This window comes from Dunckerocampus dactyliophorus, chromosome 15 (assembly GCF_027744805.1).
Source record: "Dunckerocampus dactyliophorus isolate RoL2022-P2 chromosome 15, RoL_Ddac_1.1, whole genome shotgun sequence".
In the NCBI taxonomy this organism is placed as follows: Eukaryota; Metazoa; Chordata; class Actinopteri; order Syngnathiformes; family Syngnathidae; genus Dunckerocampus; species Dunckerocampus dactyliophorus.
Window position 1 is genome coordinate 20,652,351 of NC_072833.1, and position 20,444 is coordinate 20,672,794.

The window sequence follows — 20,444 nt, forward strand, 5'->3', positions numbered from 1 at the left end:
GTGCCCAGGTTCAGGTCGTATCCTGCTTAAGAGCATGCAGCGGTGCAGCGGTCTCAGAGTAGCGAGGAAGAATCGCAAGTAGAAGGCGGTCATCCCCAAAAATGATGTACGGGGCAGGTGGGTTCAGGCAGGTGCAGGGCAGCATCAACATTTGAGTGGTGTTGGCTCAGACCGGCTGCGGTCAAACGGAACCCCACAAACTCAGAAAAACAAGCGCAGAAAAGACACACTTGTTGCCATTGAAAGTACGGTTGTGGAAGGGCGAGCACTTTAAGCACCCTGGACAGGCAGCCATCATGCAGGGCAGGCAATGCACCGTGCACCACAGTGTCATCCAGGTACACCACCACACGGGCAAATGCAGACAAAGATGGCGGACATAATTTTCTGAAAGCAGCTGGGGGCGGTAGCCTTGGCAGAGGTCCAGCTTGGTGAAGACAGTAGAGCTGTGAAACTTAGACAGTGGGAAGACGGTACTTGTCTTAGACTCCCGCTTTGTTTACTTTCCATAGGTCAATACAGAGGCAGCCGTCTTTTTTTTGCCACCACAAGATTGGAAATCTAAGGCGAGGTAACAACACGCTCAATCATGCCAGCGTCCAGCAGCTTAGGCAAGGCAGTTGCCACAGAGGTTGAATGACAGAGGACACAGCTGGATCGATGAGCGGGCTGATAGTTGAAGTCGGTGATGTGGCCCAGCCTGAAAAGAGTGACGGCCACGGTGCAGCCAGGGCGTTGACACAGTGAATTTGGTGGAGCTCGTATTGTCCATAAAGGAGAAGCCCAGAGGGCAGAACAGGTCGAAGTCCAGCAGATTAGCACCATGGCAAGACATTTGAAAGGTGAATGCTGGGAGGGCTCGAGAGCCATAGCGCATAGAGAAGGTAGCGGTGCCCACCATTCCAATTTTGATGATAGCCATACAGCTCCTCAGCGTGCACTTTGATGGACTGTCAACGAAAGAGCTGCCTCACCGTGGACTCATTCAGCAGGGACCTGGAGGCAGCAGTGTCCAACAGCAGCGAAAAGCACTCACCATCCAGCTCCACAGCACACCACTTGAACGGCTTGGCGCATGGAGCCCACAGAGTGGAGGGTGAAGCAGCATACTTTCGAAATGTGATTCAATTTACGACGGCTCTGGCATCTTTTTCCTGTGACTGGGTGCATGAGTCAAGTGGGAGAAAGCACCACAATTACCACAGGGCGTGCTCTGACGCCCTCTCATCCTGTGATATTCACCCAAGGTCTGCATGAGGAGAAGTGGGGTCACAGAGCTGAGGAGCTGGGGCCACCGTCTGTGCCAGGGAGATATAGTGTGAGGGAGCAAGGTCAGGGTTGGTTAGCCATGATACTAACTGAGCAGCAAACTCCGGCTGAAAGGCTATTTCCACCACCGTTGACAATGGAAGGTCACCAGACAACTTTGTATCTTTATGGTTTATCCAGATATTTCCAACAATTATATATTTCTTCATATTGAAAGTATTAAAAACCCTTCAGGGTTTTTTTTTTTAAACCAACATAATTGATTAATTAATGTAGCATACTCACATTCATCATCAATGCGCACACACAGATGATCGTTTGAAGGCGCAAATTTAACAGGACATGGAAGTCGCTAATGAGTGAGGGGTTGAGGATACAGGAGCGGGAGACCCAGGAACGTTCCTCAGGACCATATTCCTCCCAGTCGACCAAATACTGGAATCCTCTACCCCTCTTACGGAAGTCCAAAAGAGCCTTCACAGTGTAAGCTGGCTGGCCATCGATCATACGTGGCAGGGCCGGCGCCTCGGCCGGCGGGCACAGCTGGCTGGAGGAAACTGGTTTAATGCAGGAGACGTGAAAAACTGGATGTACCTTGAGTGATGAGGGAAGCTTGAGCCTGACGGAGGAGGGGCTGATGATGGCGTCAATAGGAAAAGGTCCCACAAACTTCGCAACAAACTTCCTGCTGGTTCCTGCTAACGGCAAATCCTTGGCCGACAACCACACCTCCTGGCCTACCTGGTAGTCAGGTCCCGGAACCCTATGGCGATCTGCCAGGCGTTGTGTGCGGCTGTCCGTTTGAGTGCCGCTATAGTCTCTCGCCAGACTCTTCGGGCGCGACGCAGGTGGGCTTAAACAGATGGTACAGGAACATTCGATTCCTGTGAAGGGAACAGCGGAGGCTGGTAACCGTAGGCAACCTTGAACGGTGACATACCTGTGGCTGAGCTTATGAGGGTGTTGTGGGCATATTCCACCCAGGGGAGGTGGGAGGACCATGATGCCGGGTGCTGGTGGCAAACACATCGTAACGCCGCTCCGAGGTCCTGGTTGGCCCGCTATGTCTGGCCGTTTGATGGTGATGTCCCAAGGATAGGCTGACGGATGCCCCCAATGTCTTGCAAAAAGCTTCCCATACTTGGGAAGTGAATTGAGGCCCCGTCAGAGACAATATCATGGTATGCCATGAATACGAAACACGTCTCACCGATAGGTGTGCCGTTTTCAGGGACGAAGGTAGTCCCTGGCAGAGCGATGAAGTGGACCATTTTAGAGAAGCGGTCCATGATGCTCAAAATGATGGTCTTGCCTCGGGAGGCAGGTAATCCGGTGACAAAAATCAAGGCCGATGTGGGACCAAGGGCGGAATGGGATGGGCAATGGTTGGAGTCCAGCTGGAGCACAGTGAGAAGTCTTGCTTCTGGCACAGACAGAGCAGGTTGCGACGAATTCCTTGATGTCCGTCGCCATAGATGGCCACCAAAACCTCTGTGCCACCACTGATTGTGTGCGACTGACCCCAGGATGACATGCCATCTTGGATGAGTGCCCCCATTGTATCACGTCTGACCTTAGATCCTGGGGAACGAATAATCTTCCCGGTGGACAGCCATCTGGTGGTTCTGTGACGCTGGTAGCCTCGGAAACCCTTTTCTCCACCTCCCACTGGACTGCCCCCAAAACCCGAGCCACAGGTAGAATAGTCTCTGGTGCAGCCTCCTCCTCCGTGGTACCAAAAGTCCTGGACAACGCGTCAGGCTTAATATTGCGTGAACCGGTTCTGTAGGTAATGGAGAAGTTGAATCGGGTGAGAAAAAGAGACCACAGGGCTTGGTGAGCGTTGAGTCTTTGAGCAGTTCTGATGTATGCAAGGTTCTTGTGATCGGTGATGACCATGAATGGAAGGGCTGCGCCCTCCAGTGACGCCACTCCCGCAGCTTGAGAACGATGGCCAGCAGTTCTATTGCCCACATCATAATTACCCTCTGCTTTTGTGAGGCGACGTGAGAAGAATGCGCACGAGTGGAGTTTCTGGTCGACCAGGGACTGCTGCGACAGGACGGCTCCCACTCCCGTATCCGATGCGTCGACCTCAACAAGGACCTGTAAGGCAGGATTAGGGTGAATTAAAACGGGTGCAGTAGTAAAAAACCTCTTAAGTTGTCTAAACCCCACCTCTGCCTTGGGGTTCCATGTAAAAGGTATCTTGGAGGATGTAAGCATGGTCAGAGGTTCGACCTTGTTGCTAAAGTTACGAATAAATAGTCTGTAAAAATTAGCAAAACCCAAGAACCTCTGCAGATGCTTCCTTGTTGTAGGAGTCGGCCATTCGACCACCGCCTGGATCTTAGCGGGATCGGCACGTATCTGGCCCTTCTCCACTATATACCCCAGGAAGGACACGGAGGTGGTGTGAAACTCGCACTTTTCTGCCTTGACATATAATAGATTCTCAAGTAGGCGCTGGAGGACAAGCCGGACGTGACGGGTATGTTCCTAGAGAAGACGAGAATGTCGTCAAGATAGACAAAGCAAAATCGATTGATCATGTCTCTTAACACATCGTTAAGGTTTTGAAAAAACGCCGGGGCGTTAGCAAGTCCAAACGGCATAACTAAATATTGGAAGTGCCCCACAGGTGTATTGAAGGCTGTCTTCTACTCGTCTCCCCTCTTTATGCGTACCAGGTGATATGCGTTACGGAGATCCAATTTAGAGAATACTTGGGCCGAATGCAGGGCCTAGAAGGCGGAATCCATAAGCGGAAGGGAATAACGGTTACGGAGAGTGATACTGTTGAGCCCCCTAGAGTCGATGCAAGGTCTTAGTGACTTATCTTTTTTGGCGACAAACAAAAATCCCGCCCCTAGAGGAGAGGACGGGCAGATAAATTCCATAGCGAGAGAAGAGGAAATAATCCTTGAGCTTGTTGTTCTGGAGCAGAAACGTTATACAATTTTGCATTAGGCAAGGTGGCAGCCGATAAAAGTTCAATAGCACAGTCCTAAGGACGATGCGGGGGTAGGGTTTGGGCGCGGTCCTTACTAAAAACCTGTTTAAGATCATGGTAAATCTCAGGTACCCCTGTTAATTCGATCTCCTCGGTAACGGGAGTGTCAGTAACAGCAGAGCGCAAACAATTAGCATGGCAGAAGGGACTCCAGTTAATTATACGCATCTTGTTCCAATTGATAGATGGGTTGTGTAACTTAAGCCAAGTGATTCCTAGAACTACCGGGGTGGAATGAGACGGAATTAAATAGAAACGGATATTTTCAAAATGGTTACACGACAACTGGAGCGACAAAGGTTCGAGCCGTAAGTAGTTGGCTGCTGATCGAACACCAGCGAGCATTGATGCAAAAATTGTTCACAAGACTGTGACTCACCCGAAAAACAAGGAGGGTGAAGAATATTAGGTTCCCGTCCTGAATTAGAAGCCAGTGTCGATAATGAGGCAGGAGTAGTGGTAATCACTGCAGCTGTGGCAGCCTGTGTGCACATACCCTCACTAGACGTTGGTCCATAGTTCCTACCGCCAGGGTGAGTGCGGAAACGGTGTCCATGAGATCGCGCAGCTTTTCATCATGGCCGCCGCGGAAGTGATCCATCTCCGCAGGATCTATGGTGGCCAGATTGTTCTGCCACAAGTCGAGAGGCCACTTGTAAAGGGGCGCATCCCAATGCAGAGACAGACAGTCCAAAATCAGATACAAAAAAAAGGTTTAATAACAAAAGGCGACCCGAAGGTGGAAAAAGTACAAACAAGGCAAAGTATTAAACCAAAAGTATAAACAGACAATGCTGCCAGCATAAGGCTGACAGGAAACAACTACAATGCAATTAAGAATACTACAGGCAAACCTGAGCAGGATACAAATGTGAGTATAGCAGGCAAAAGCACTGGAGAAGGTAGTAGCAAAGGTGAGCCAGAAAGCAGGGTAACAGGTAAGGAGCCAGACAAAGGGGTAAGGTAGCAGGGGTTGGCAAGGAATACAATCTGGCAAAGGTCCACTGCTGCCGCTGGGTATATAAAGGGCGCATGATGAGATTGCCTACAGGTGTGCGCTGGGAACTCCACCCACACCGGCTGAGGTTGCACTGAAAGTAAAAGCACAGCAGGCGGCAGCAGGGCGACAAACATCATCTTAACAATACCAATTTTTGTTGTGTTATCAGGCTTGGACAAAATGCTCATGACAGTCGGTGAATGTGTACGTGGACATACTTTTTTTTTTTTACTTCACTAGTGTGGATGAACTTTTTACATAGGAGTGGGGGATTTGTGCATTTTTTTTTTACATATCCGTATTCGTGTCCGTTCATTCCTGCTTGAAATGGCAACTTTCTGTCTCTGAGCCCGTGAAAGTGTCCTGACTGCTGATTGGATGAGCCAGGAAAAGGGATGGGAGATGGCTGCGGATATATTGTTTCAATTAAGTGATTGTTGATCGAGCACCTATACTCTTTATATATTATATCGATTATATTAACATTTTTATTACTCTTTATCCATTCATTTAGTACTTTGGGTCAAGTTTATTTTAACTTAATTTCAGTATTTTCTACTGCAACAGAAAAATTTCCCCAATGTGGGATAATGAAAACTTGTCATTCGACAGTAACGACGGTTTGTTTGTACAATTACACCCCAGGCCGCTAGGTGGCGGAGAGCACGAATGAACAAAAGAAGATTGTCATCATAACACTGCAGTTACCATTAGCTCCAAGATAGCGAATAACATTTTCACGCCTGATTTGGGACATTTTAACAGGTAAGTCTCACATCTTTTGACTAACATGCTGTCTTATTCTATGGTGTATTTTGCTGCGTTATTACTTGGTTGTCGAATCATGTGTAAGTTTAATTTCGACCCGGCTGAGTATGCTTGAGGCGATAGCGAGCAAGCTAACATTAGCTCGTATTGACACTGTCTTAATTTTAGTGTACTGTTTACAAAGTATTGTTGCATGGTTGTAGCACATAGTGTGATGTCTATGTATAATATGAGGATACATGTATGATGTTCCGACTTAATTGTGCAGATGTTGCTGCTACACTGAAATGACCATCGCGGACTGTAATCGGTCAAATACAAACAAGTAAATAGAACAGAACTTTTGGTTACTAATTTAGTAAACAACGGTAGTAAGGTGACAGGAATATCAACCGTAAAAAATGACATTGTCTCAAGATAGCGGCCGCGTTTATTGTTGGTATTGTAGAGCAGTACAGCCGTGCACTCAAAGATAATACACTACCACTGCAAAAAAAAAAAGCAACGCAACGTTAAGTTTTTATTTTGTCATGTAAATTCCGTTGAAAGATTTCTATTTTCTTTTCAGTCAAAGGAAATTGTAATTTGCTTGCACTTAACATTTGAATATTTCCACAGAAGTTTTCAGCTTTCTTGCATATAGTTCGGCAATTAACTTCTTCAAAATGTACAACATTTAAGATTAATTTAACATGCAAGGAAGTTAATTTGCAGACGAAAGCACTTTAGTAATTGCTAATCACAGATTAGCAATCACAGATTAGCAATCACAAATTAGCAATACCAAATGCTACAACTCAAAAAAAAATACTACAACTTGTAAGAGGTGGAAATATTGTTATACATAGAAAGTGGATGGATGGATTGGATGCATGGATGGATGGATATATTTAAGGACAAGTCTTTGTGTATTTATTAGGTATTGGTATCAGTATTTCAGCTTTTTCTCATGACAGAGTGCCAGGGGGCCCAATAAGATTTTTATTTTTATTTTTTTCAAGTGGCCCAGAATTCATGGCGACGCCCCTTGCCCCCGGAACTCAAAATAGTCGACACATCTGTAACAAACTCCCTTTTTGAGTCATCATATGACCATAAGATGTCATTTCCTTTTTTGTTCACCTTCAAAGATTGTGTCCATCACTTCAGACATGCATTATTTCCTCGGCACTTTGAAAAGTGCAAAAACGTTTGCCAGAGATGACCTAAGGGCTAAAGCCATCTGTTTTCATTATGGAAATGATGCTGCTGGATGACCAGGCCTTTACCATCGTTGAAGATACCGGCTTTGTCAGCTGGTAAACCTTTTGGAGCCGTGATTTTTACTTCTTAATCGCTTTTAAATATTTTGTTTATAGTAGTGATGTCATAATATCTGGTTAGGGCAAATCTTTGTTTGTCCAGTCCAAATTAGTTTGAGTCGTTCTTACCTCCAGGTGTGTACCAACTATGATTAAAAATGTTTTAAAAAATGTTAATAGATGTAAGAAGTTATTGGTTAACATTTTTGGTATCGGTCTTGAGAAGCAGGAAGGTATCGGTTTGAACAAAAATATCTTGTGCATCCCTTATTATTTCATTATTATGTCTGCATTTGAGATGGCTTCTTGGGTGTACTCAAAATGCATGCCACTGTAGTGAGCACTCCGTTGCCTTTTGTTGTTGTGTCATAAATGTGACGAGAATCCTGCTTGAAACTTGATAGGATGATTTCAGTGCGTTTTTAGTTTTGTTGTTCTAATCTCTGAATTTTGAAGAAATACTGTATGTCCTAAAAATGTCATATGCTTTGTCTCATAATGCTGCTTGAAAGTGGGCATATGATCTCCATCAAAGCTATAGTATCCTGGCATATTAAGCACGAGTCTTGTGCTCGTTGGAGGGAGAATGAATGCAAATGTTTCAGTCCATTCTTATTTTTACCGTCCACTTTTCTTATGGCGGCAAACTTTTTGTGCAATCGAGGCTTTAACAGCTGGCAATGTGCGAACTGCTCCCAAAAAGAAAATGAAAGTTAAAAAGTGCCCACAACAGTCAACTCTATTTGACCCGGTAACTCCCAGTATGCATGCGCTGACCCAAACCATACACATAGTGAAGGTATAACAGTTCAGGAGCCACAAATAGATCTAAATAGTCTTGCTGTCCTTCTTTATCCTCACTGTAGGTACACTGGAATTTTCTGACACCCACTCAGACATGTCCTATGTCTTCATCAACGACTCTTCGCAGACTAACGTGCCTCTGCTGCAGTCCTGCATCGACGGAGACTTGGCCTTTGCCAAGAGGCTCCTGGAGACAGGATGCGACCCCAACATCCGGGACAACCGGGGCCGCACCGGCCTCCACCTAGCGGCCGCGCGGGGAAATGTGGACATCTGTCGCCTCCTGCACAAGTTTGGTGCTGATTTGTTGGCGACAGACTACCAAGGCAACACTGCTTTGCATCTGTGCGGGCATGTAGATACTATACAGTTCCTGGTGTCAAATGGGCTAAAAATTGATATCTGGTAAGAGATCTATGAAGTGCTAACGTAGAATCAACAGTATTTCCCTACACTGTAGCCTTGAGAGTTAACACTGCTGGTTGTTGTAGTAACCACAATGGCTCAACTCCCTTGGTGCTGGCGAAGAGACGCGGCGTCAACAAGGACGCCATTCGTCTGCTGGAGGGACTGGAGGAGCAGGAGGTGAAAGGCTTCAACCGAGGTGCCCACTCCAAATTGGAGACTATGCAGATGGCCGACAGTGAGAGGTAGGCATCGATTTGAAAAACTGTACTCCTGTACTCCACCAGGAAATACTAATTATGCCTTAGAGTATAGCCTTAAAATGTAGAGACAGGCATAAAGTTCCCTCCATTGAATTAGTCTTCAGCTGGTCCATTTTAGGTGACACATCTCTCATTGGAAGACACATAGATGTCCATACCAGTAATTGATCATAAAATTGTTTCACTGCGCTTTAGTTTGATAAGCATGCGCCGGAATCGCCTGTCTGCCTTGCTGGCACTCGACCAGTGACCAGATACGGCAGACGTCTTGTGTCGGCTTTCACTTTGTTTCTTATTATCGGGAGAATAAACAATAGACCGTAAACTGTGTAGTCAAATGACGCCAGCTTGTCACATGCTAAGCCTATCTATGCCAGCATGTGTGATCGCTCACATTTCAATCCCCTTCCACTTTCTGGCATATTTGTTTACCTGCCTTGCTGGTGGCATCTGGCTAGCTCGGAGCTACAAGTGGCTATTACGTTCATGGGATACATCAATCATCGCTTATCATCACAACTTACTTTTTCAAAGTGTCACTTAACAATTTTGCTCTGTCGTTATCATTCTAATACTTATGGCTTGTCTTCAAAACACTAGTTGTGTGTTGAAGTTGTGTACCTGAACCAGGTAGTGTGTACAGCTTTAGATAGTGATGCTACCACAAGGGTCTCCAACAGGTAGCTGATAAGCTAGCAGTAGAACACCAGCGGATGGTGAGTAGTTCACCAAAGAATGTTCTTCACCTCTTAGTTTTATAAGTGTTCTATTCAAACATGACACCTGTATTTGATGACAAACGAGCTCACTGAGTGGAGATGTGCTTTGTAAATAAAGTGCCATTTAAATGTCGGCAGTGCTCTCAGCAACTTTGCCATTAAATTAACAGTTTTGCAATGTTGTCGGTTCATGTTCAGCTAGTTGTTGAAAAAAGTTAAATAAGTCATTAAAAATTGCAGACGCAGCAACGGCTTACAAAAAATATGAATAGCCCAGAATGTTTATTGATAGGTTTATGTAAGGTTTATTGTAACAGAGCCACATAATGCAAATAAACATGAAATAAACGTTATAAATTAATTGAGGTAAATAAGTATTTGGCGAACCAACAATCATTCTTACATCCACAGACTGGTTACAGTACATTTGGAAAGTATTTGCAGTGCTTCTCTTTGGCGTGAATGCCAGGTGTCATGTTTGGAAGAAACCAGGCACCGCTCATCATCTTGCTAATACCATCCAAACAGTGAAGCTCGGTGGTGGCAGCATCATGCAACAACATAGGATGCTTTTCCAGCGGCAGGAACTACGAAAGGCTGTGAATACTCATGTACATGTGATTTCTTAGTTTTTTTATACATTTGCAAACATTTCATACAATCTTATTTCACGTTGTCGAATGGAGCTGTGTGTAGAATTTTGAGGGGAAAAAATGAAATGATTTTGGAATGAGGCTGTGCTGTCACATGACAATATGGTAAAAGTTAAACGATGTGAATAGTTACAGATGTACACTGTATGTGTCCATGAAGCACACAAATTTGTGCTGTTCCCTCCATCCATCCATTTTCTATACCGCTTCTCCTCATTAGGGTCGCGGGGGTATGCTGGAGTCTATCCCAGCTGACTTCGGGTGACAGGCGGGGTACACCCTGGACTGGTCGCCAGCCAATCGCAGGGCATGTACTGTCCCTTTTTAAGATAGTACTCCTAATCTCAACTTGTTATGTAGATAAGACACCCAGAAACAATCTCCTTCATTCAAACCTCTCCACAAGCATGGGCAAGACCTCATTGACAAAATTGTAGACTTGCACAAGACTGAATGGACTACAAGACCATCAGCAAGAAGCTTGATGAGAAAGAGACCTCTACTGCTCCACTCTGTAAACATAAGTTTAACACATCCTGCGTCAGGTAAAAAGTCAGGTCTTCAAAATAAAAGTATGCCAGTAAAACACAGTTTGTTGCACGGTGCAACTTGCACCACACCACTGCAGGTCACCATAATGACGTGGGGACATGTCATGCGATTCAGTCAAATCGACAACGCAGGAGAAATGGATGGACATGAAGATATCTCTGTCAAAAAAGTAAATATCTTGACAAATGGGAGGCCTGTTTTCCTTTGTTTGTGTGTGTGCACGGTTGTGTGTGTAGTGCCATGGAGAGCCACTCGTTACTCAACCCAAACCTGCAGAGCAGCGAAGGCGTGCTGTCCAGCTTCCGGACCACCTGGCAGGAGTTTGTGGAGGACCTGGGCTTCTGGAGGGTGCTCCTGCTGCTAGTGGTCATCGCCCTCCTCTCCCTGGGCATCGCCTACTATGTCAGCGGAGTGCTGCCCTTCTCCACCAGCCAGCTGGAGCTGGTGCACTGAATGAAGCAGAAACATCTATAATTCTACCGGTTCTTTTATTAGCACTACATCAGATTGTGTGTTTTATAATGAGGTTATGACCTCACCTCTGTGCTCTCTTAGTATTTGTGTCTCATGTCACTATTACTACCTTTACAGTGGAATTTAAACTCCAATCATGCACACTTTTTTCATTCCTTGTTTCGCTGTACATTGCTAATGTTTTGTACCTTTTTTTGCTCGCTCCTTTGTGTTATTTATCAACCCTCCTCTAACCAGCCATGTCATGGAAATCAGCAGAGGTTGCAGGAAGCTGCATCTTGTGCACACCTTGACTTGCGTGTGCCTTTTGTGTTCTTCATTAAGACATTCCCTAAAGCATGCAGCTTTGCAATATTTGAGGTAAAAGTACTTTTATTCGTCACTTGTACAATGTACAGCTGTGTTGACTGGCAGATAAATAAAAGAAATGTCTGATTCTAATCAATAAGAGTGACATTGGTGGCTTGACAACAGCCCCACCTTCATGGGGGGCACGTTTTGCACAAGTGGACGCATTTTTTGCAAATGCACAAAGGATGCGCAAGCACTGCTGTGAGGCATACACACCAAGGCAGGAGAGGAAAAAAAAGACAATCTGACATTGCGCTTGCTGCAATGATTGACCGCACGTGGCAAAGTAAGACAATAGAATGGCAGAACTCTCCTGGTGGTTTCCTGTGGTGTAATGCTAGAGCTAGTGCATTTTAAGCCCCAGACATTTTTTAAAAATTCTGTTAATTTGTTATTTTGCAGTAAAAAAAAAAAAAAAGTATTCTTATTACTCCGAAACATTCATCAAACTAAATTAAGGTTCAAGTCATCAAGTCAGTTTATCAGTTAGGTCCTAAATGTGGTAGAACTCTCTCAGGATGCGAAAGAAAAAGAGTATCCAGAGGTGTTTGTAAAATAGACATGAATGTTGCCAGCATTGCTGCTGAGGTTAAAGGGGTGGAGGGAGTGGGTCAGCTTGCCAGTGCTCAGGCGACACACCGCACACAAAATCAAATCAAATTGGTCTGCATGGCTGTCATTTCACAAGGAAGCCTCTTCTATAGATGATGCACAAGAAAGTTTGCTGAAGACAGTCAGACTAAGGACATGGCTTAGTGGAACCATGCCTTGTGGTCTGATGAGACTAACATAAACTTATTTGGTCCAAATGGTGTAAAGTGTGTGTGGCAGCACCCAGGTGAGGACTACAAAGGCAATGTGGGAGTGTCATAGCGTTAGTGCTGCTGGCACTGGGGACTCACTGAGGGAAACATGAATGCCAACATGTACTGTGACATACTGAAGCAGAGTACAATGCCCTCCCTTGGGAAACTGGGTCACAGGGCAGTATTCCAACATAAGGACCCCAAACATACTCCAAGATGACCACTGCCTTTCTAAAGAAGCTGAGAATAAAGATGATGGCTTGACCAAGCATGTCTCCAGACCTAAACCATATTGAGCATCTGTAGATTTGATGAATATTATTTGAATATTTTCATCAACTCTTATTATATTTAGAACTTCAAATCAGTCAAATCCCCCCAAACCTAATAACTGCTTTGGCCACCCTTATTTTTGCCCCACACATCTTTGCAGAATTGTTGTAATTCAGCCACGTTGGAGGGTTTCCAGCATGAAGCGCCTTTTTAAGGTCATGCCACAGTATCTCAATAGGGTTCAGGTCAAGGACTTTGACTAGGCCACTCCAAAGTCTTCATTTTGTTTTTCTTCAGCCATTCAGCGGTGGACTTGCTCGTATGTTTTGGGTCATTGTCCTGCTGCAGAACCCAATTTCGTTTCAGCTTGAGGTCATGAACAGATTGCCAGACATTCTCCTTCAGGATTTTTTGGTAGACAGCAGAATTCATGGGTCCATTTATCACAGCAAGTCTTCCAGGTCCTGAAGCAGCAAAACAGCCCCAGACCATCACACTACCACCACCATATTTTACTGTTGGTATGATATTCTGGTAATGGTAATGGTTTAATTTTATTGGAACATGCATACAAGTTACAATGGAATACATCACATAGTACAATTCGCAGTTCCACATGTCCAAAAGGAGTAGAAAGAAGCTAAGCTTATTTAATCCTACTCCCCATCCGTTTTACATCTGTTGCAGTACATTTATTCACTTCCTGTATTTCATGTGATCTTTTTAATACATACAAATGTGATAAGTAATGTATCAATGTGGTAATATAAATGTCAGGGTTTTCCACAGTCATAATAAATAATAATCATATATAATAATCAGTATAATAATAAATAAATACAAATAAACATAACAGAACAAGTTCAAGACTCTTCTTCCTTGTATTTTGCAAACATCAACTGTTTGTATTGTTTCTTGAAATCGCTCATCTTAGTGCTTTGTTTGAGTTCCTTACTCAGTCCATTTCATAATTACATTCCACATACTGAAATGCGGTGTTTAAGTTGAGTTTTTCCCTGAGATCATATTTCTCCTCTCTTGTACAAAAATATTGTATGACATTTTGGGGTTAGCAGGTTATTGTTTGCTCATGCATAATTTTATCTGTTTTAAAATGTACAAAATCAGCGAATTTTAATATTTCTCATTTTAGAAATAAAAGATTTGTATGTTCTCTACAAGCGGCATTATGGATTATCCTAATCGATCTTTTTGCAGTACATTTAGTGAGTGAAGATTGCTTTTACAGTTATTACCCCATATTTCCACACAATAAGTTAGATATGGTAATACCAGAGAGCAGTAAACAGTATGGAGTGTTTTTGGTCAAGGAGAAATTTTGCTTTATTCAATACTGAGGTATTTCTCGCCACCTTATGTTGTACATTTTTAATGATGTTGTATATTCTTTTTGTAAAATGCGGAGTTACTTTTACTGCAGATGTAATGGGACACACACCTTCCAAAAACATAAACTTTTGTTTCTTCAGACCAGAGAGTATTTTCCCAAAGGTCTTGGGGATCATTGAGATGCTTTCTGGCAAAATTGAGAGCAGCACTAATGTTCTTTTTGTTCAGCAGGGCTGTTTTTGCCCAGTGTCTTTCTTGTGGTGGAGTCATGAACACTGACCTTAATTGTGGCAAGTGAGGCCTGCAGTTCTTTGGATGTTGTTTTGGGGTCTTTTGTGACCTCTTGGATGAGTCGTCGCTGCGGGGTAACTTTGGTTGGGAAGGTTCACCACTGTTTCATGTTTTTGCCATTTGTGGATAATGAACTGTCTTCACAACCTTTTCCAGACCGATTGATCTCTGTTACTTTCTTTATGAGATGGAGCAACAGGCTTAGGGTGGGGCAATCACTTTTTCCCACAGGGCCATGTAGGTTTGGATTTTTTTTCTCCCTTGATTATAAAGTTTCATTTAAAAAATGCATTTTGTGTTCAGTTGTGTTGTCATTGACTAATATTTAAATTTGTTTGATGATCTGAAACATTTAAGTGTGACGAACGAGCAAAAAAGAGGAAAGAAATTAGGAACGTGCACTTTTTCACACCGCTGTACTTGGCTATGGAGGCAAGGAAAGTACAGAGAAGAAATCTTGAACAGAATGCAGGCTCTGTGGGGTGGCTGTCTGTCTCGACCAGTTGGGTTGAGATAGAGAGACAGGGTAGAGGGACAGAAGGTACATAGAAACAGGAAATAGGACAGGGGTTTAGCGAGCAAGGAGGGACAACAGAACAATGGACACAAGCGTCATAGTCATCACCCCGCCTCTCACCCAAAGTCAGCTAGGATAGGCTCCAACTTATCTGTGCCCCTAATGAGGACAAGCAGTACAGAAAATGGATGGATGGATGGCATCCTCCAGACATGGCCGTCCGTCTCAGTTCCCCTGGAAGACGACCAAGCTCACAGACAATTTGTGCAACTCTTCATGGACCACCAGCCTTTTTGACTGCAGCAACTACGTCAGAACCTGTAAGTCATCCGTCCATTTTAATCTGGAATGGCTCATAGGACTAAATTGTAAGAGTGTATTGTAAAAAGAGTGTCAGATAGAGCGATGAGTCTGAAGCTAGAAACCGAAGGTGTGATGGTCAATGTTGTTAGTGGGTATGCTCCACAGGTAGGATGTGAGCTGGAGGAGAAGGAGAAGGAGACATTCTGGTTGGACTTGGATGAAGTGATGCAGAGGATACCTAGAAGAGAGAGAGTTGTCATTGGTGCAGACTTCAATGGACATGTTGGTGCAGGAAACAGAGGTGATGAGGCGATGGGCAGGTTTGATATCCAGGAGAGGAAAGCAGAAGGACAGATGGCGGTTGACTTTGCAAAAAGGATGGAAATGGCTATAGTGAATACTTTCTTCCAGAAGAGGCAGGAACGGGTGACCTATAAGAGTGGAGGTAGGAGCACACAGGTAGACTACATCTTGTGTAGACGCTGTCATCTGAAGGAGATCAGTGACTGTAAAGTAGTGGTAGGCGATAGTGTAGCCAAACAGTATAGGATGGTGGTGTGGAGGATGACTCTGGTGGAGAGGAAGATGAAGAGGACAAAGACAGAGCAGAGGACAAAATGGTGGAAGCTGAAAAAGGAAGAGTGTTGCATGACTTTTAGGAAGGAGTTAAGACAGGCTCTGAGTGGTCAGGAGGTCCTTCCAGATGACTGGACAACTACAGCTAATGTGATCAGGGAGACAGGCAGGAGAGTACTTGGTGTGGCATCTGGAAGGAAAGTAGACAAGGAGACTTGGTGGTGGAATGAGGAGGTACAGGAGTGTATACAGAGAAAGAGGTTAGCTAAGAAGAAGTGGGACACTGAGAGGACTGAGGAGAGTAGACAGGAGTACAGGGTGAGGATGTTGATAGAGAAGTACAGAGGAGGCCAGACGGAACTGCATTGTGTTTTTGTAGATTTGGAGAAAGCTTATGACAGGGTGCCCAGAGAGGAACTGTGCTATTGTATGACGTCTGGAGTGGCAGAGAAGTATGTTAGAGCGGTACAGGACATGTATGAGGACTGGAAGACAGTGGTGAGGTGTGCTGTAGGTGTGACAGAGGAGTTCAAGGTGGAGGTGGGACTGCATCAGGGATCAGCTCTGAGCCCCTTCTTGTTCGCTATGGTGATGGACAGACTGACAGACGAGGTTAGACAGGAATCTCCATGGACTATGATGTTTGCAGATGACATTGTGATCTGCAGTGAGAGCAGGGAACAGGTGGAGGAGAAGCTAGAGAGGTGGAGGTTTGCCCTGAGTGAGGTGACAGGGAGAAGAGATCAAGAAGAGCAGTGGAGTGTGTGGAAAAGAGGTGAAGAAGCGTGTACAGGCAGGATGGTACGGGTGGAGAAAAGTGTCAGGTGTGATGTGTGATAGAAGAGTTTCAGCTAAAATGAAAGGAAAGGTGTACAAAACTGTGGTGAGACCAGCGATGTTGTTTGGTCTAGAGACAGTGTCCATGAGGAAAAGACAGGAGACAGAGCTGGAGGTAGCAGAGATGAAGATGCTGAGGTTCTCTCTGGGAGTGACCAGGAAGGATAGGATCAGGAATGAGTACATCAGAGGGACAGCACATGTTAGAGGTTTTGGAGATAAAGTCAGAGAGGCCAGACTGAGATGGTTTGGACATGTCCAGAGGAGAGATAGGGAATATATACAGTAGGTAGAAGGATGCTGAGTTTGGAACTGCCAGGCAGGAGGCTTAGAGGAAGACCAAAGAGGAGGTTTATGGATGTAGTGAAAGAGGACATGAAGGTAGTTGGTGTGAGAGAAGAGGATGCAGAAGACAGGGTTAGATGGAGGCAATTGATTCGCTGTGGCGACCCCTGAAGGGAAAGCCGAAAGGAAAAGAAGAAGAATAGATGACAATATACAACAATATACAATATAGAACAATATGTTATGGTGGAGTCATAAACACTGACCTCAACATACAATTGTATGACAAAGCACACAATTGATAGGACTTAATAACATATTTACAACATAAACATATTTTTTTATACATTACATGGTAAAGGATACGATAAAAACACACATGGCCTAACAATTAGCACAGTTTTCATGGGAGGGAAAAAAACTTTTTTTTTTAACAATCTTTGGTGCTTTTCACACTTTAATTTGCAGTTTTGGAGGCCGTTGAGGCTGCATTGATACGTCTCCTCTAGAGGGCGGTGTTGCCCATTCACGACGGCCTTTACTTGTCACTGCGCATGCGCGGAGTCCTACCCGCCCAACAACAAGAAGCTCGAGCCAGCCAACATGGCCGACCTGGGAAAGAAGTACTGCGTGAACTGCCTGGCAGACGTTACAAATCTCCGGCTTCGTTGCACCGACTGCCCCGATATCGAGCTGTGCCCCGAGTGTTTCTCGGCCGGCGCCGAGATCGGCAACCACCGGCGATGGCACGGCTACCAGCAAGTCGACGGCGGTCGGTTCTCTCTCTGGGGTACTGAGGCGCAGGGAGGATGGACGAGCAGGGAAGAGCAGTCGCTCCTCGATGCCATCGAGCAGTACGGCTTTGGAAACTGGGTACATCACTTTTTTAAGTTTCTAAGTATAATTTATATCTTGCGAGTAAGAATGTTACGTGTACTGTGAATACATACAAACTTCCACTGCGTAGTCGCAAAACAGATTGAGAGCAAAATGAATGGGTATTACTGTTAGCTAACACAGCTAATTGTTACACATGTATTTCTTGTACTGTTCCAGTTATAATTCTAGGGAATACACGTGATATGCGTTGCAATTGTTAGGATTAATTTTATTACAAAATAACACAAACTATATATTTTTTTTGTTGAAATGTTAATATGTTATTATGAGTCAGTTGTTATGAATGATGTTGCATAGGAGGACATGGCTGCCCATGTTGGAGCTAATCGGACTCCCCAGGAAGTGATGGAGCACTACGTGACCATGTATATCCACGGCAACCTGGGAAAGGCCTGCATCCCCGACAACATCCCCAACCGGGTGACCGACCACACATGCCCAAGTGGGGGCCCGCTATCACCCAGCCTCACCACCCCGCTACCCCCACTGGACATCAGCCTGGCCGAGCAGCAGCAGCTAGGCTACATGCCGCTGCGGGACGACTACGAGATTGAGTACGACCAGGACGCTGAGAAGCTAATCAGCGGCCTGTCGGTCAACTACGATGACGAGGACGTGGAGATCGAGATGAAGCGTGCCCACGTAGACATGTATGTGCGCAAGCTACGTGAGCGGCAGCGGCGGAAGAACATTGCTCGGGACTACAACCTGGTACCTGCCTTTCTGGGGCGGGACAAGAAAGAGACACGAGACAAAGACAAAGTGGGTCCACTAGGAGTTGTCGGCGTGGCTTGTGGGGGGATTGGAGCGGGTGCTGGCGGCCCCACAGTAGGGCCTGGCTCCACAACGGCAGCATCAACGTGTCCTGTCCCCACCACGCCCAAAAGGAAAATCACCAAGGAGGAAAAGGATCAGAGGGTACGCCTACGGGGACTCTGCCAGTTCATGGCCCACCGAGAAGTTGAGGAGCTCTTTGAAAACATGTACAAGGAGCGCACACTGAGGGCCAAAGTTCGTGAGTTGCAGCGATACCGCCGCAATGGCATCACCCGCATGGACGAGTCTGCTGAGTATGAGGCAGCACGGCACAAACGTGAGAAGCGCAAAGAGAACAAGAGCGTGGCCATCTCCAAGCGGGGAGGTGGGATGGGACTCGGTGGGGCAGGAGGGAGCACTGTCGGCGGGTTGGGTGTCGGCTGCGTGATCAAAGAGGAAGGAAAAGAAGGAGAGTTTGCTGCCATCGAGAACCTGACGGGCTTCGAGCTGCTGTCTGACCGTGAGAAGGTCCTGTGTAACTCTCTCAACCTGAGCCCCACCCGCTACCTGACGGTCAAGACCATCATTATCAAGGACCACCTGCAAAAGAGGCAGGGCATCCCCGCCAAGAGCCGGCTGCCCAGCTACCTGGACAAGGTGCTCAGAAAGCGCATAGTCACCTTCCTCACAGAGAGCGGTTGGATATCCAGAGATGTGGCTTAAACTACTGACTTGTGGCCTTGTGAATGTGTGCAGTTGAGCCCTGCTATTCTTGGGGTTATGTTCCCAGATGACACGCAAATAGCAAAAATATCACAAAAAATTGATATGCACATAAAAAGCTGTAAAACTTACCCTAAAATTAAACTATATTTGCTTATTTTTGATACATTACACATGAAGAAACAACTGCATATGTTATACATTATTACAGTACTTGCAAAACATCCAGTTACACATCGCATCTTGCTAAAGCATCTTCCTGCTGGAAAATATTGAGTGAATTGACTTTTGAGACAGCGCCTCTGCTGGAGTCAGAGTTGGAGCACACTTGTTCCCCCACCCCTGCAGATACTGCCGCCCAACCACATTCTATTTAAGTTACCATTAAAACAACAATTAAAAGCAGATATGAGAGATCCTGAAATTATGCGGGGGGATTGCCGAACCATGAATAGATGGGGATGTACTGTACAGTAAAGGAAACAGTGCAAATGAGACGTATTTGTGTGAATTATCAGTATTTTGTTGGTTTGTTGACTTGGCACATGTTCACGTGAGATCTCAACACGCTTCACCACTTTGATGACAGTTATTGTTTAAGGAGCAACTACTCTCTTATTTATAAACAGTGCAAACACCACATAGGCTCCCCATATAAAAAGACTCGCAACCAGTTGAACTCCTGAATGAATGGCTCATTTTTAAGGGTTGGCGTTGCTTTGCACACTGCTGATAAAACAAAGGAATTTGATGGTGACCCACAAAATAAAATGTCAGTAAATTGTTTTCGAATGCACTTTTGGTAGAGGCTGACTGCTGCTTTTTAGCATCAAGCTAGTCAAAAGTTGTGTTTAGGCACAACCAGGTGTGTTTTAGTCCCCTGTGAATCGTCATTGCTGTTGAAATGTGATATCACTGTCCAAGCTCATTCCTAATTTGGCTTTTGCTCCAATTTGAATAATTTCTATAAACTATTAATCATAATTGCATTGTCGTCACCTTGCAAACTTCACTTTGTGTCCTTATATTTTGAATCTGAAAGGAAAGTTTGCTTACCTAATCCACCCACATGTAGATGTATAAATAATTATTTTTATAAAAAATGACATAACTACTTACCTGTACAGGATTTTGTGTAATGGAAGAATTTTTTTGTAAAGGATTTCTAATTAAAACATTTTGTATTACACAGATGTCCTTAGTGACATTGAGGGGTGTGTGCAGTTCATTAAACATGCGTAATACTTTTAAAAGG

The 20,444-nt window shown here is 44.9% G+C and overlaps 2 protein-coding genes across 2 annotated transcripts; both read left to right on the top strand.

Annotated features, from left to right (window-relative positions):
- Positions 1-5,889: 5,889 nt before the first annotated feature.
- Positions 5,890-11,662, top strand: ankrd46b (ankyrin repeat domain 46b). Its single transcript, XM_054752610.1, has 4 exons — positions 5,890-6,047; positions 8,218-8,560; positions 8,647-8,805; positions 10,984-11,662. Exons 2-4 carry the CDS (start codon positions 8,250-8,252, stop codon positions 11,198-11,200), a joined length of 687 nt encoding a protein of 228 aa, XP_054608585.1. The 5' UTR covers positions 5,890-6,047; positions 8,218-8,249; the 3' UTR covers positions 11,201-11,662.
- A 5,715-nt stretch (positions 11,663-17,377) lies between these two features.
- Positions 17,378-20,378, top strand: tada2b (transcriptional adaptor 2B). Its single transcript, XM_054753871.1, has 2 exons — positions 17,378-17,683; positions 18,008-20,378. Exons 1-2 carry the CDS (start codon positions 17,414-17,416, stop codon positions 19,187-19,189), a joined length of 1,452 nt encoding a protein of 483 aa, XP_054609846.1. The 5' UTR covers positions 17,378-17,413; the 3' UTR covers positions 19,190-20,378.
- The last annotated feature ends 66 nt before the right edge of the window (positions 20,379-20,444 follow it).

What these genes read in the sequence shown, in the direction of transcription:
- ankrd46b (XM_054752610.1), top strand. Translation starts at nt 8,250, where the DNA reads ATGTCCTATGTCTTCATCAACGACTCTTCGCAGACTAACGTGCCTCTG. An exon ending in GGGCTAAAAATTGATATCTG is followed by an intron (nt 8,561 to 8,646) that starts GTAAGAGATCTA and finishes TGGTTGTTGTAG; the next exon opens with TAACCACAATGGCTCAACTC. An exon ending in CAGATGGCCGACAGTGAGAG is followed by an intron (nt 8,806 to 10,983) that starts GTAGGCATCGAT and finishes TTGTGTGTGTAG; the next exon opens with TGCCATGGAGAGCCACTCGT.
- tada2b (XM_054753871.1), top strand. Translation starts at nt 17,414, where the DNA reads ATGGCCGACCTGGGAAAGAAGTACTGCGTGAACTGCCTGGCAGACGTT. An exon ending in AGTACGGCTTTGGAAACTGG is followed by an intron (nt 17,684 to 18,007) that starts GTACATCACTTT and finishes GATGTTGCATAG; the next exon opens with GAGGACATGGCTGCCCATGT.